Here is a 16,059-nt window from a genome sequence, read left to right on the forward strand (position 1 = left end):
CCTTTTGCAATTATGTAATCACATGATGTAATCTGAAAACTGCTGCCCTGATTAAAAAAACAATGCAACTGATCTCAGCTGGTATTCTGTCTGTAATGGAGTAGAATGGACATTTCTAAGTGACCCCAAACTTTTGACCGGTAGTGTAGATAGATAGATAGATAGATAGATAGATAGATAGATAGATAGATAGATAGATAGATAGATAGATAGATAGATGTCATAGGCTTCTATTTCGCTGCGTTGTATCATTACCAAGTCAAAAGGTAATCAGTTTTAGGCTAACGTTACTTATAACAACCGCAGGGGGTAATTAAAGGAAGTATTGTAGCCGGCAGTTAGTTATTTTACGAGGTGGGTTTGGCAGACAAGTGGAAGACTGACAGGGAGGAGCTCCAGTCACAACAGTAGGCAGACCCTCCCAGCACTGTGTGGAAGGAAGCGGAAATAAACGTCGCAAACCTTATGCTAGTAGCGATCCCTAGGACGGGGTGTTTAAGCGACATCAGGCATAACGTTACATCGGTTGTTGCCTCTCAAGAGGAAGCAGCGGTTGGATAAATCCCACTATATGGTTTTAGTTTGTTACAGTGGCAGCATCGAAACGGAATATCTCGAGTGGTGAGTGTCCTGTATGCTTTCTCTTTACATAAAAGTTGTGTACTGTTTCCTTTCACGACGCAGGCTAGTCAAGTTCAGTAACGTTAGCTGCTGGGCTAGCTAACTGTGCCACTAAGCTAGCAACAACAGCTTGCGCTATGAAAAAAAAGGTGTTTTCTTCCTTTTCACATTTGCCAACGTGAAGCTAGCTTGTAGGCCTCGAGCTTTAGTAAACAGCACATGCTTATTTTAAACTCGACACTTGTTCTGAGTAATGTCACTGTTAATGTGCCCGTTGTGATAAATGAATAGGGTTAAGTTTAGTAATCACACGGCATCGCAGTTATTGTTATCCGACCGTTAGCCGGCATGCTAGCTCTAGCGTTCTAGAACGCTGGGCGCTGCTGCTGGAACGAAGTCGATCCATTCGAACTCGCGTGAAAAGGATACAAATGTGGTCTAAAGCTCAAAATGGTACATTACTAGATGTTAAAATGTAACATATATATATATATATACAGTAAATAATCATGAGAAGGTTGTAATTCTAGGGGATTATTGCAGGCTGCCCCCCATTTCATTCGACTTCAGTTTCCCTTTTCAAGCACTTTGTCTTAACCAACGTTAATTCTGTCACTGGTGTGCTGTGTTGATGGTTTGTCTTCAGTAGCATTACAGTGGCCATGGGTTGAGTGTTACGTTTATTTACAAATCTTACAAACTATCTGAAGTTTGTGTATACGGGCACAGCCACTAAGCAGATAGTAAGCATATATTATAAATACTAACACATTGTCTAGATTCAAACCTACAGTAACAGTTTTAACCTACAGAAACCCCTAAGGATAACTACACGGACTACAAATCGTCCCAAGATATTTATTCCATCAGTCTAACGTTGGTTAACGAGGTACAATACATTAAATATAGACATCGGGCAAGTAGAAATAACAGTACAAATGAAACGGAATTCAGAATGGAGAACTAGTTTAGAAGTCCCCGGCCGTTTAGAGGTTTCAAGGTTGAGCTATTTGAGTTGTTGACAGCTGTACAGTGGCTGCAGTCACATTTTAGGACTTATCTATCTTTACAGTCAAATTACTTTTCAGTATTCACTTTGTTTGTCGTTTCACTGAGTGCAGGCATACACTCATCCGTTTGTCACAGTGCATTAATAAAACAGAACTACTTACAAGTTAAAAATGGTCCTATCTAAAATAGAACTTAAAACAAACTTTCAGACAGAACATCAGTCTATAACCATAACATATAGGAACCATTAGAAAGTGCAGTTCAGTGGCTTCAACATGACGTGTGTGTGTGTGTGTGTGTGTGTGTGTGTGAAAAACCGGGGAATACAGTATACTTGTGGGGTCTGCACAGCCTTGTGGGGCCCAAAATGCTGGACCCCGAGGTTAAAGGGCTGTTTGAGAGTTAAGACTTGGTTTTAGGATTAGGGTTAGAATTAGGTTATGGTTAGGGTGAGGGTAAGGGTTAAGGTTAGGCATTTAAGTTCAAGTTCATGTTTATTGTCATATGCATATTAGTACAAAGTACCACAGCAATGAAATACAATGTGCCTTGGCACTCTCTCAGCACCAGTCAATAATAACAATTTTAAAAACATAACATTTAAAACATTTAGGAATATCCAAACACAATATACATAAGTGATTAAATTCAGACCACAGCCCTCCTTCCTGTTGTGCTATCATTCAATAACCTTACTACCTGGGGGTAAAAACTATCCCTAAAACGTGTTGTGCGTGTTGGGATGCTCTGCAAACGTCTCCCTGATGGAAGTTGGGAGAAGAGATTACGTGCAGGATGACTAGAATTCTGCGTAATACCTCGTGCCTTCTTAGTGCTGCGTTTCCAGTAAATGTGTTGGAGCGATTCAAGGGGAACCCCGATGACTTTAGATGCAGTCTTGACTACTTTTGTCAGAAGATTAAGGTCGTGTGAAGTAGCCCTGCCAAACCACACTACAATATTGCCTGTCAATATACTCTCAATTGTACAGTGGTAAAAATTCTGTAGAATGTTAAGGGACATACCATATTTCTTAAGACACCTCAGAAAATAAAGCCTCTGATGTGCCTTCTTAATGGCACAGCTGATATGGACGGACCATGTGAGGGTGTCTGAAATATGGATGCCTAAGAATCTAAAGGTTAACAGTTTCAACTGGAGAGTTGTTAATAAAGGCAGGTGTATGTGTGGGTTTGTTCTTTCTAAAATCTATGATTATCTCCTTAGTTTTCCCCACATTGAGAGACAAATTATTTCTGTTACTTTCTGCACCACAAGATCAAATTACTCACCTCATCTCTATAGGCAGTTTCATATTGCTGTCAATGAGTCCAATCACAGTAGTATTGTCTGCAAATTTCACAATACTATTAGTGGGGTGTTTAGCAATACAATCATAAGTATACAGAGTGTATAATAGAGGACTGAGACAGCAGCCTTGAGATGCTCCAGTGTTTAGCACTATAGAGGCTGAGTATGTAGTGCCAACTCTAACTGTCTGGGGGCGGCCTGTTAGAAAGTCCTGTATCCACCTGCAAATAGAATTGCAGAGGCCCAGGTCTAACAGCTTAGATATTAAAATGGAAGGTCTATTTCATTTCATTTAGTTGTGATGGTTAAGGTTAGGGTAAGGAGCCAGGGAATGCAATATGTCAATGACGGGTCCCCACAAAGATAGTGTGTGTGTGTGTGTGTGTGTGTGTGAGAGAGATAGTCCGTTCATTTGTATTGCTTGTGGGAAGAAGCTGTTTAGCTTCTTGCTGGTCCTACAGCTGATGCTCCTACCTCCTCCCAGATGGCAGGAGGGAGAAGATGTAGGCTAGTGGGAGGGGTGGTAAGGGTCCTTAATGATGGAGATGGCTCTACTGATTTCTAGAAAAGTCTCCTGCATCTTCTGTACTGTGTAGCTAACCTATAAACTGATTATCTGTGATGAGATAAGCTGGATTGTTTTTGAAAAAGCAATTCAATCTGAGATTGCTTGCCGATAATTTGCCATAAGTTTGTTACTCTTTTTTTGTCGTCTGTCTGTGATTGAATGGCCTCTTTCGATTCAGGGCTTTATTGGAGTGAACCCATCAAAGCTGCACGATGGCATATCAGCAAACAACTTAATGAGATGATGTAGCTTTATCCATTTAACTCAGCAACTGTAGGTTTAGCCAGTGTATCACTGTCAGCTCTGCTTAAGTAGGCTACTGACTTAAATCTGGTCGAGCCAGGTGATTGGCTGTCAGGAAAGTCTGTACTAATTGCTGTTGATTGTAGTGAATTTGGCATCAATATCTTCTTATCCTCTTATAAATGTGCCCACAGTAACAGCAGCAAGAACATACAGGCCCCAACCCCTTTTCACATAAGTTTGCCATTGGAAATGGCCATTAATACTTGTGTGTAGGGCTGCACAATTAATCGCAATTTTATCGAAATTGCAATATGCACTAGTGCAATATACATATATTTTTCCTCATATCGTGCAGCCCTACTTGTGTGCTATATTTTGAATTGTGTAAGGTCTCAATAGAACAAAGAGTGTAATGTCTAGACCACAATATAACTTTCCCAGGTTTTTATAACTGCTTCCTTGTAATCCTTCCCAGGATTACAAGAAAGCAATTACAAAAACATTTTATGAGTGTAACCAAGAAGCAGTAAAATAAGTACAAACTTGCAACATAAAGGCAGCATCATGTTCACATTTTCTGATTGTGAACATATTGTAGCCCAAGGGCTAATTTCCACCTGTAGTCCATTAAGCAGGTTTAAATTACAATAAAAAGGACAAAAGATATACAATAGTAACATTTGCTATATTAAACTGGGTAAAACAGGACGAAAGAAAAGAAAAACAGGACAATTCATTAGTAAATGTTAAAACTGAGACACAATTCATTAGTATGCTCTACTGAGCTAATACGGTACAGCATACAAGTTGAGGTGATTATATGTTTGATTCGCTCTTAAGCCTCAGATCAAACCGAAATCATCTTTAGTTTTGATTCAGGCCATCTTAATCTAGTTTTATGTTTTAAAAGTCAATCTTCATGTCTCGGAGTAATCATATCAACATTTATTTTCTAAGAAGACCATCCTCCCCTGTGCAGTTGTTACTGTCAGCACTACATTTTGTCCATATTGAGTACGAAGTTGTTTCTTGTTTGCAGGAACATTCCTGTAACCTTTATGTGAGGTCCAAGCCCTAAAGGAGCGGGTCATAGACGGGAGGAGAGACTCGGAGCAAAAGCATCTGGCCACAGAAGCCTGGATACGTGTTTTTATTTTTTATTCAGCCCCTGAAACACCACAGAGCCGTTTTCCAGCCCGCAACAACAACAACCATGGAGGCCATTGCCAAATACGATTTCAACGCCACTGCTGATGATGAGCTTAGTTTCAAGCGTGGCGAAGTCCTCAAGGTAAGAGAAAACAATTTGATCGTTTAATGTTAAGACTTGTCCGTATTACTCATAATTATGAAATGCTGGCAGATGTTTTCTTGCTGTAGGTTGTCTTTCCTGTGTAAGATCAGAATCATATAAGAATCATATCAGTCATATCAGTGTTGAATGAAAGTGCCATTAACAGTATAAAAAGAGTTTCAGGCAGTGATGTTATCTTTATAAACACAAAGAAAATCTGTGGGATTAAAATCATCACCCACAAATCTAAAAATAACACTACAGTGCGCCTGTATCGGACACTGTGATCAATAGGTTCTTTTTCATTTATATTTTACATTCATACACTTGCCAGATGTGTCTGTTAAACTTACATCCACATTTCTAAAACGAAAGAAAAAGACCAGTAGGCTTGAGGCAGGGCTGCAAGATATTTAGTTTCACCGCGATATAGGGCTGAACGATTAATTGCATTTGCGATAATATCGCGATATGTTAAAACGCGATTTCCTAATCGCAAAGGCTGCGATTTGGTCACATGACTCGCGAGAGCAAATCAGTCTGCACTCTGCAGAGAAAGCATCAACTTAGCACGCTAACGCTACGCCGTACCTGGAGCTGATTTCTGTCATTCAAACAACTCTGAGTTGTGGTTTAAAACTTTTACAGCCATTTTAATAAAATGAAGGATTTTATTCTGGTTCGAGTCCATACGTGCAGTTAATGGATACAGACACACAGAACTGAAGGCTCGGTTGGCAACGGTTAGCGGTTAGCTCTGATTAGCGGTTAGCTCTGGTTAGCGGTCCATAAAGAAATGGAGTGGAGGAGCTGCCACTGAGAGGGGTAACAACCAGACTGATAAATGACGTTCGGGGAGCTTTCACAGCAGCGTGGCCGCGGTGTTTCAACAGTTTTATTAGTACAGTTAATCCCACGGCAAGAACACCAGCAACTAGCTAACGTAACGATAGCCTCTCTGAACAAGAACACACGGCAGCACGTAACTTTACGAGGGGGAGGGGCTGGAGGCAGCTCCTCTCTGTGCACTGTAAAAAAATACACTGTGTGTGTATATACTATATTTTTACTTTTTTAACTGTCTAGTGTGTAATTGTGTGTTGTTCATACTATAAAATGATTTATTGTTTGTCTTTGTTGAATAATACAGAAGACAAAGGTTAAAAAAATAATCGAATCGCAATATTTGGGAAAAAAATCGCAATTAGATTATTTTCAAAAATCGTTCAGCCCTACCGCGATAGTCACATCGCAGGACGTGCGATGTTAACGCTACAACTTTTTTGCTGCTTGATAGAAAAGTAAACTTTCACCGTTCTCCTTTTACGTGACTGTTACCGACCGGCCCTGGCCCATTTGAGACAGGTGGCCATGTGGGCAACGTGTGTATGTGACGTCACGTTAGTCCGACGGGCTTTGTTATGGGAAGTGAGGCTCTCCGGTGTGTAGAAAAATACCGTCGCAGTGATGCACATGCTTCTCCATGGGTAGTGAACCTACAGTAGTCAGTGTTTTATGTTTGCTGCAAAGACGAACTAAATCATCTGATTAATGCAAGTTATCACGACGTCTCCCGGGCCATTTTTCACCGCAGAGTTGCCAGAAAGCTGCTACCAGCCAGGCTAAAGCTAATATAGTTAGCATTAAGAATCAAGGGGTCTGTCCCAACTAACGTTACAGTTCGGAGCTGCGAAGCTGAAAACGTTACACTAATCTACAACAGAAGTCTGTGTCTGATGTAACATAATTTAGGCTGATTTAAGTGTTCTTGGATACACCGTTTGTTGCTCGTGCGTGACACGCAGGCTTTGCATGCACAGCGTACCACCAGTCACAACATACATTGATCAGTTTATCTAACAAACAAGCCGGCCCCGCTAGTCAACCACAACCTGTATGGGAAGCAACATGCATGCATTATTAATATCATTGACATTTAGCCTGGATTGATAGTATTAAATGAATAAGTGAGTCAACCGGTGTATTTCTTCCTAATGTCCCTCTGCATAATCACTTCAGATGAGTAGTCGCAGCGCTTACTTGCTTTGGTGTTTGTAAAGCATTACATTTCAACAAAGAATGGTTCACATAAGAAAAGTTGCTTTTTATTTTCTACTTACACGCACTCCCCAACAAAATCACCGCAGTAGTCGAGAATGATTATTTCCAAATAGAGCTATTTGTCATCTTGTAAACATTACTCATTTTTTCATATTGCAATATGTATCGCAGGGGAAAAAAAGTATTGCTATGTCAGTTTTTTTCCAATATCGTGCATCTCTAGCCTGAGGTGTGATTAGTAAAGTATTCTAAAGGAGCAATGCTTGTGTTACGCTGCATTAAAAAGGCAAAAGATGCCTAGTTTTTTTTGTTCCATTATGAGCTATCTAAAGTGCTCTGTGAAACCCCAGGCTTGTCCAGATCCTCAGGCATGAGAGGCTTATTCAAAGCCTCATGCTTTCTGGTCGCCTGAAAAGCGTTTATGTCTTTCTCTGACCTTGATGAGATAGCCAAGCTATTAGGAAGTACATACTGCAATTTTCCTCCACAATGATTACATTTGGATTTAAATGCAATCATCACAATCCTTCTATTTAGAGTCATAGTGATGACATGACAAAGAGGCAACAGTGCAGAAAAATTAGATATATTTTCTATGAAAATGTGTGTTGCTAAACACTCAGTTTAAGACATCCTTTTGATATTGCATGACTATTTCTTCCCCCTTGGCTTAAAGGTCAGTCCTTTTTTTGACTTACCGCCTACGGTTAAGATGGTTCTCCGAAACACTGCTCTTAAGCTTTTGGCTGTCAACACGGTGAATAGCCCCTTTTGTAAAAGATACATTTCTAAAGGACCACAAAGCTTAGGTCGTAATCTACTTTTGATTTCATGTGTTTGACGTCAGACGTCTCTATCTTTTCTTAGTTTATTTATTTGAAGAGATATATTTCTATTCATTTAGTTATTTTGATTTGGGATTTGTTTGTTTTTTATTAGATTTTTGTTATTTAAGATAAGAAAATACAATTTCAGTTGCACTTTTTGATAAGAGGACACATCTGTTGTCTTGCACAGTTTATATGAATAAAGAAATATTTTTCAGTTTGTCTGCAGCTCATTCTGTTAAAAAATAATCTTGAGAAAATCGTATCGTGAACTTGTGAAAATTGAGAATCGTATTGAGTCGTGACTTGAGTGTATCGTTACATCCCTTCCTCCAAATAGTTTTACTCTTGTAACCCTTCCACAGAATCTTGATCTTTACTATAAAGGGACTTCTGCTTTTCAGCCCCTAACGGTGTTAATGAGTCGGTAGCGTGCAAGACTACTTTACAGCAGTTTGCATGTGATGAAATACTTTGAGTTTATGCTATCATGTTATACTGTGTGTGTGTGTGTGTGTGTATGTATGTATGTATATGTATATGTATATATGTATATATATGTGTGTATATATAGATATAGATATATAGATATATAGAAGTCGGCTGCCTTGGATGAGTTAACTGTTCTGTCAGGGAAGAGTGTTTTTTTTTTCTTCCATTAATAAGAGATTTAAGGGAAAATATCTATCTCACCAGGGGCGCCTAGAGGGTGAGGAAAAGAGAGGGAGAGAGAGTTAGCTCAGGAAACACTGAGCTAAATCTGAGTCGTCTTATTAAATTTACATATGCGAAGAGAAAGCACTGTACATTTCCTCTAATTCACCAGCTAGGTCCAGCCAAGATGTTGAGATATGAGATAAGCCTATCGGTGCCCGTGCTGTTTCATACTACCTAATGTTCTGCTTATTGTTTTCAAATTTAAACATCTAAAAATATTTAAAAAGATGGAACACCCATATTTTACTTCTCAGTTCCCTATATGGTGCGTATGTCATTGCTCTCAATTCCTGATTTGTTTCCTTTCTTGCAAGATGCTTTTAAAGGCCTTTTTATTTTAGCTCATTTACAGAAGTCTCTGTCCGCCAGAAAGTACAACAACTTAAAACTAATTGCTTAAACATAATTCTTCAGATTCAGTCTTATCCCTTGTATGAAGCTCTACTTTGACACTACACCTTCAAAGGTTCAACAAAAACTACACTGATCCATGTGACAAAGCACAAAGCATATATCCTTTTTTTTTTTTCAAATCTTTACTGTCTCACAGTATAAATCATATAGCCAGTCCCACCTGACATACTATATGAAGAGATACAGTTAATGCTACTATGTGTAAAGTTGGAAAAATGTCTGCCTTTGTTGCCCACCAGAGCTACACTCAATGGCTTTTAAAATGAAAAGATATTCACATCTCCTGGCCTTCCATATTTGACCCAGCTAGTCCGTAACATACTGTAAGTGAACAACCATAAGAGCTACAGAAAATGCTTCACAGGTTATTTCTGGACAGAGACTACATCTGAAATGGGGAAGAAAAGCCTGCATGACTGTTCCCTCTATCTCAGTCCACATTTCATTTGAATTAGTTGTTGGCTGCTTTGCCCATAGGACCAGTTCACTTTTTGAAACGGTATGAATTGGCCCGATGTTTGTCAGATACCATCCCCCTCTCCATTTCTTTCATCCTGTTTTTGTTCCTCCTCACAGTACTCATACATTAGTCTGAATCTTCCCCCCCTGAGGTAACTCATGAGAAACGAGATGGAACAAGCTCTTGTCAGTCACTGAAACATACTCGCACGCCATTTTGGTGATCTAACAACAGTGATAGATAGACAATGATTTTGATTAATTGGATTGATTGATCCAACAGTTCTATTCAAACTAGCTTGCATGTCCCAACACGATATCACTTAGTTTTTCATACATATTGAGGCACAAAATCCAAATTTACAGCAACATTTCTTAAAAATAAAATAAAATAAAAAATGAAACTAAGATCATTTTTGCATGTTTCTGTGATAAACTATTGTAAAGTTTAAAATGGCCTGATCTCCAAAGTACAGAAGATCAGCTTGTGCAATGGTACCTACCAATACCATAAAGTATGTCAAAGTATGTTAGCCTGGTTTTAGCTGTGTGTGCCCTCTACCTTTTGTGTTGCTAAACATTTTGTTCTGCAAATTTCTCTGCAATGGTCAGTTACTTCAAAGAAGTTAAGTATCGAGTAATACCACATCAGTTTGGTCTGGTCAGTTTCCTCTTTGCTCTCTTCTTTTTAAACAAGTTGGCTACGAAACCGCTGTCAATAATGCTAAACTGAATTCTTCTCAATTGGCTTTACCCTGAATAAAAGAACATAACCGAGAACGAGATAAGCAATCATACACAGCCTAACAATTCTGTGACATGTTGCTTTACCTGATGCTGTGCAGCACAGTATTCACACGCATTTGGAGTAGTAGCCTACATCTAAAAGAAAACGTCCCTGAGGTGGAGTGTGTTCATAGTGGCTCCTTTGCTTCCATCCCCGGTGCTATCTGTCTGCTGATACTAATACTAAACAGCTCTGCTCTTCTAGTACAAAGGGTCCCTCTCATGAGAGGAGCAAGTCCGTGTTAAGGCTTTCCTTGAATGTAGCATCCTTTACCTTCTCACCATGTTCAGTTTCAGATCACTGGGATCGTAGCAGTGTTGCTATCTCCAGCCCTCACGTTGGCATACAGGAAGATCTGTTTTTCACTTTGTTCATCTACTCCTGCTTTCATTCACTACTTCTTACCACACACTGCGGCAGGGCGATTATGTGATAAATTGTAGTAGATAGCAAAATAGGCAGTTGGTGGTGTTGTCAAAGTTGCATTCAGAATACAAAGATGAAAGGAAGCCGATTTTGGCTCCTAACGATTACAAAAACAATGTAATCGAGAAAAACAATTATTTTGTACATTACTTTATATTGTTTTGTCTTGTGTTCTGAAATGGGAAAGTACAATAAATGCAACATCTTACCAAAAGTCAATGCTGCCAAAATATTAGGCAGCTCCAGCTCTGGCTTTTCCCCACACATCAGTTTCCTCCTCATTTCAATAGCTTTTATAAAAGGCCTTTTTATAGAAGCATTTATCTAATGGTCTTCCACTGAGGGGATCAAAAGGTTGTTTTGAGGACATGGAAACCAGTTGTGTCAAACCATTTAATCATCCCGAAATATACTAACCTTTATCACTTGTCAAAATACCCATTTAAGAGGAGAGATTACAAATGGGACATGCCAGTTTATCTAGCATTAGGTATTAAAGATGGAAATTATATTAAATGTCATAAAATGTCATTAGAATTTCCATAAAACCTGCATTTCTTGGAGGAGGTTTGTGTATTGATGCTAAATCTCTCAGGTGGAAATTGCGGTTCCGAGAATTGGGTGGATACTCTCGCTGTTTCACTTCCTGCCCGGCTGTCCGAACGCCCCGCTGCTCGCGTGAAAATAGACCTGCCGCGTATCTTGAACGGAGATCCACTTCACGCACGCTTCTGGGGCGTGCCGTGACGCGGTCGGTGGACTGTCAAGCATTGACTTAAATGGCCCCGTTTTCTCGTGGGGGGTCGCGGCGCCTCCGGAGCGCAGCACAGACACGTGTCCGGTAAAGGTTACTTGTTTAGATAACGCACTCGATGGTCCGTCCTTTACGGACGTCAACTAACTACAAGAACGTTACCGCAGACAGCAGTGCAATGCTGCAGAGTGAAACACAATGCATATTTGGCAATAGGGGTCTTTTTAATTTGACTGACTATGGTTAATCGTTTTTGTGAGCTGTACTAGAAGATACTGCTGCTTTTGTTCATAATATTACTGTATTACAACATCAGTGGCATTAATTAGATGGAGGGAAGACTAAAAATATGTAGTTATCAGGTTTCACAACTGTCAGCCAGTTAGCAAGCTGTGTGTCACCGTGACTCACACAGCTGGCTGACCAGACCAGGCGCCCCTCTAATTTGCAGCCTTGAGTCATACACCAACGTTTAGTTCTCTCATTTGCCAGTGCATGAGTAGTAAAGCAAACTGTCCTATTTTAACAGAGACTCCAACTCCTCACCAAGTCAGTACCATGTATTGTTAAACTAATAATATCTACTCTTCTAATTTGGTCTTTTCTGTTATGCAGCAACATTTTGGCCTTGTATCTTTTGAAAGAAAAGATGGATTTTTTTTATATATATATACAGGGCTCAACGCTAACTTTTTAAAGTGGTTGCCGGCTTGCCAATCAGGCATCAGCTTTTGGTTGCCATATTGATAATACGGTTGCCATGTTTTAAAGGAACACGCCGACTTATTGGAACTTTGTCTTATTCCCCATATCCCCCAGAGTTAGATAAGTCCATACATACCCTTCTTATCTCCGTGCGTGTTGTAACTGTCTGACTAGCCTAGCTTAGCACAGATCCTGGAGGTAACAGGCTCCATCTAGTCTACTGCTCCCAATAAGTGACAAAATAACGCCAACATGTTCCTATTTACATGTTGTGATTTGTATAGTCACAGCGTGTACAAATAACAAGATCACATGACACACAGCCATCTTCTAACCGGATACAAACTGGGAACTATATTCTCAGAAAGGCGAAGCACTGCTACTTCTGCTACTTGGGCGGAGTGATTTGCTCGCAGTACCTGAACGAACTCCAGGCGAACTCTGCTCCTCGCCACGGGGCTTCTCATGTGCTGCAAGCAAATCACTCCGCCCAAGTAGTGCACACGAACGTAGTGTTTAAACTTTAACCAAATAAAATATTGACTTCTTTTGAAATAAGATTTTCCAGCTTCGTAAGTTTTGTTTTTTGTTTTTATTAAAAAAAAAAAAAACACAAATATTTTATATTTATATAGGTGGTTGCCAAAGGGGGAAACCAGAGGCCACGAAACGGTTGCCAATTGACTCAATCTGGTTGTCAAGGGCAACTGTTACTGTCGAGCCCAGATATATTTTTGCATTGTTTAAGAATAGTCAGGAAAACAATATTTGCCAATCTCATGCACTCGAAGGCTCAATCCCAAAGTGAGCCCTGAGGCCAATAACCGATTCCACTGTGAACAAGCCACAGTTCTGAACTGACCCACATGTGCAAGAGATGCTGTTGTATGGAAGTAAACATGGAGGCCACTGAAGCCATCGTTTATGGCTTTTTGTGGAGCAATGTTTGCTACTTCTGTACAGAGGTGTGTCGAGCTGCAAAGATTTGATTAGTTGTCAACTATTAAATTTATCGCCAACTATTTTGATAATCGATTAATTGGTTTAAGTAATTTCTTATGAAAAATTAATACAAATTCTCACTCATTAAATGTGAATATTTTCTAGTTTCTTCACTCCTTTGTGACAGTAACTGAATATCTTTGAGTTGGGGGACAAAACAGGACATTTGAGGACGCCATCTTGGGCTTTGGGAAACACTGATCCACAGTTTTCACCATTTTCTGACATTTTAGAGACCAAACAACTAATTGATTAATCAAGAAAATAATCAACAGTTTAATTGACAATGACAATAATGGTTAGTTGCAGTGGCCGGGTTGGCTCGGTTGGTGGAGCAGGCGCACATGTATGGAGGTTTGCTTTGCTCCTTGGCGCGGTGGTCGCAGGTTCGACTCTGACCTGCTTCCCTTTGCTGCATGTCATTCCCCCTCACTCTCCCCTTTCATGTCTTCATCTGTCTTGTCAATAAAGGCCTAAAATGGCCCAAAAAATAATCTGTTAGTCAGTAATGGTTAGTTGCAGCCCTAGAGAGAGGTGTGTGTGTGTGTGTGTGTGTGTGTGTGTGTGTGTGTGTGTGTGTGTGTGTGTGTGTGTGTATTTTAAAGAAAATATGAGGATGATATTCAGAAATACTGCTGCAACACGAATGACCTGAATTGGGTGTGTGTGCTCATACTCTACCAATTGCTTTTGCCTCTTATCAGTAAATAGCACACAGAGCCCGTTTCAGCTAGCTTCCTGTTTTATCTTTACAGGCTATTTGAAGTTGTTAAACTGTTTTCACTTAATCTGAACATAGAGCAGGATTTGTTCAAGTTTTAGATACCGGAATGTAAAAATTTTGAAAGCATTTAACCGTGGGCTTATATGTAAAATATCTTACAGCACAAATGTGCAGAGAGTGGGCCCATGACAAATTTGCATAACACAGACTAGTTCAGTTATACATTGTGATCTCCCTTCATGCATAGATAAAAAAGGGGAAATTGCCACTGGTGGTATAATGTAGGATTTGTACTTTTTCTGCCTTTTTTTAACTCGTGGGCTTTGTCTTAATTACTTTGTGCAACTTCAGAAGTTGACATTCAACAGTGAGGTCTACATACACATACTTTTTTAACATTACCATTTTAGCACAGGGTTTCCCGCAAAAATTTGATATTTAAATATCAAATTTAAATATATAATTAATACATCTCTGTAGTGCAGACTCTGTACTACACACTACACTAAATATTACATTTAAATAATAATAAATAATAAATAAATAACCAGATTTTTAAAATAACAGTTGCAATGTGCATCTTTAAGCTCATGAAACTATTTTCAAAAAAAGTGCTGTAACAGTTTCACTGGCATTGCTCCCATTATCCTCCGTGACCGAGCTGCAAAGTGCTGTGGGAAACCCTGTAGCATACTCAGAGTTAAAGTGTGCTCTTGATCACGTTGACATCCTTACTAGTAATATTTGGCTTTAGGAGATCTTTACTGGAGATGATTTACTAAAATAATTGAAGTTTCAGATGTATGATAACCTTGTTTATATGACCTGTTACCGTAGCATTTGAACAGAGCAGTATGACACTGTAAAATCAATGATTAAAAAAATCTATGTTTTTATAATGAAATCATCCGTTTTAAAGGCATAGCCGAGTATTATTCTGCTCGTTTTCTGTGTCGGAAAACAAATCTAGAGGCAAAGCAGCAGGTGGAGACCACAACAGAGTCTGGCCATTGCCCTAAGCACTGTACACTTGTTCTCATTTCCTCCTTAAATAAATAAAGATTAACAGCTCTGCTAGCCGATAGAATTAACTCCTATCAACAAATCTTTGAACTGTGCCCATGTAGCATGACGTGAGATCCGCCTCTTCATCTTGCTTCTTCTTCCAACTGCTGTCTACAGATGCAGATCATGTGTTATTTGAGCTCTGTTCATGTCATATTACTATCAGTCTTATATTGCAGCCACTAATGAATTAGTATGCCATAAAGCTCAGATTTTAAAGTCACCCCAGGAATTGAATGAGAGCTTGCCAATAGATTACCAATAGAGCCGAGGCCTTTGTGGAACATTAAGACACTCAGTGGTTATTAAAGGAGGCAAATGTAAAGAAAATGTAAAGTAGTATTACACTAAGGAAATAAATAATTATTTAGAGAAATTGCACACACACAAAAAAACTAAATAAAATGATGAAACGTGAGGTTAGCACGGTCTAGGAAATGCAACTGGAGTCCTGAAGAATGGTAAAAGTGACCGACTTATTCACATTTTCAGATTTTTGGCTCATCAGGCCAGTATGAGTTAGATAGATTTCCCAATTCAGCTATTCTCTACTTTGGGGCCCGGGGTTAAAATTGGCACCAGCCACCAGCCAAATGCTGGTAAAATATGCATGTGTGAGTGAAGCTAAGTGGCTGATAGCTTCACTCGCCAACCAAAAAGAACCAATTGTAATCTATTGAGTGGCTGGTAAAATTTGAACATTCACTAGCCATTTGGCTGGTGGGCGAAAAGAATTTGACCTCTCTTTTATTTCAGCTGAATGTCACAAATGGAAGAGTATTTTTTGTTGTTGAGAAAGACAGACAGGATTGTAACCTTCACCACCCACTCATCCTGCTGCCTCAAACCTTTTGGAGCCCAGAGTCAAGTAGAATTTGTGGGTTGTAAGTTATCTAGTCTGTCCCAACATTACTGTGTCCTTTGTGTCTGCATGTGCTTACATTAATGCCACAGCTTAGCTATTTTCACATCCTGTTTGATGTGTCTTCCAACCCCCAGCAACTTCCTGTATCTCCACAGCAAACTCCAGCAACTCTACAGTGTGCACCTACCACACTGCAGCACTG

General features: G+C 39.5%; 1 protein-coding gene across 1 annotated transcript in view; it reads left to right on the plus strand.

Annotated features, from left to right (window-relative positions):
* The first annotated feature begins 390 nt into the window (after positions 1-390).
* grb2b (growth factor receptor-bound protein 2b) overlaps positions 391-16,059 on the plus strand; it is a 53,643-nt gene continuing 37,974 nt past the window's right edge. Inside the window, exons 1-2 of the mRNA XM_031321019.2 lie at positions 391-621; positions 4,797-5,048. Coding sequence (XP_031176879.1) covers positions 4,971-5,048 — 78 coding nt within the window. The 5' untranslated portion in view covers positions 391-621; positions 4,797-4,970. The remainder of the gene's footprint in view (positions 622-4,796; positions 5,049-16,059) is intronic.

Source organism: Sander lucioperca, chromosome 21, assembly GCF_008315115.2.
Source record: "Sander lucioperca isolate FBNREF2018 chromosome 21, SLUC_FBN_1.2, whole genome shotgun sequence".
Lineage (NCBI taxonomy): Eukaryota > Metazoa > Chordata > Actinopteri > Perciformes > Percidae > Sander > Sander lucioperca.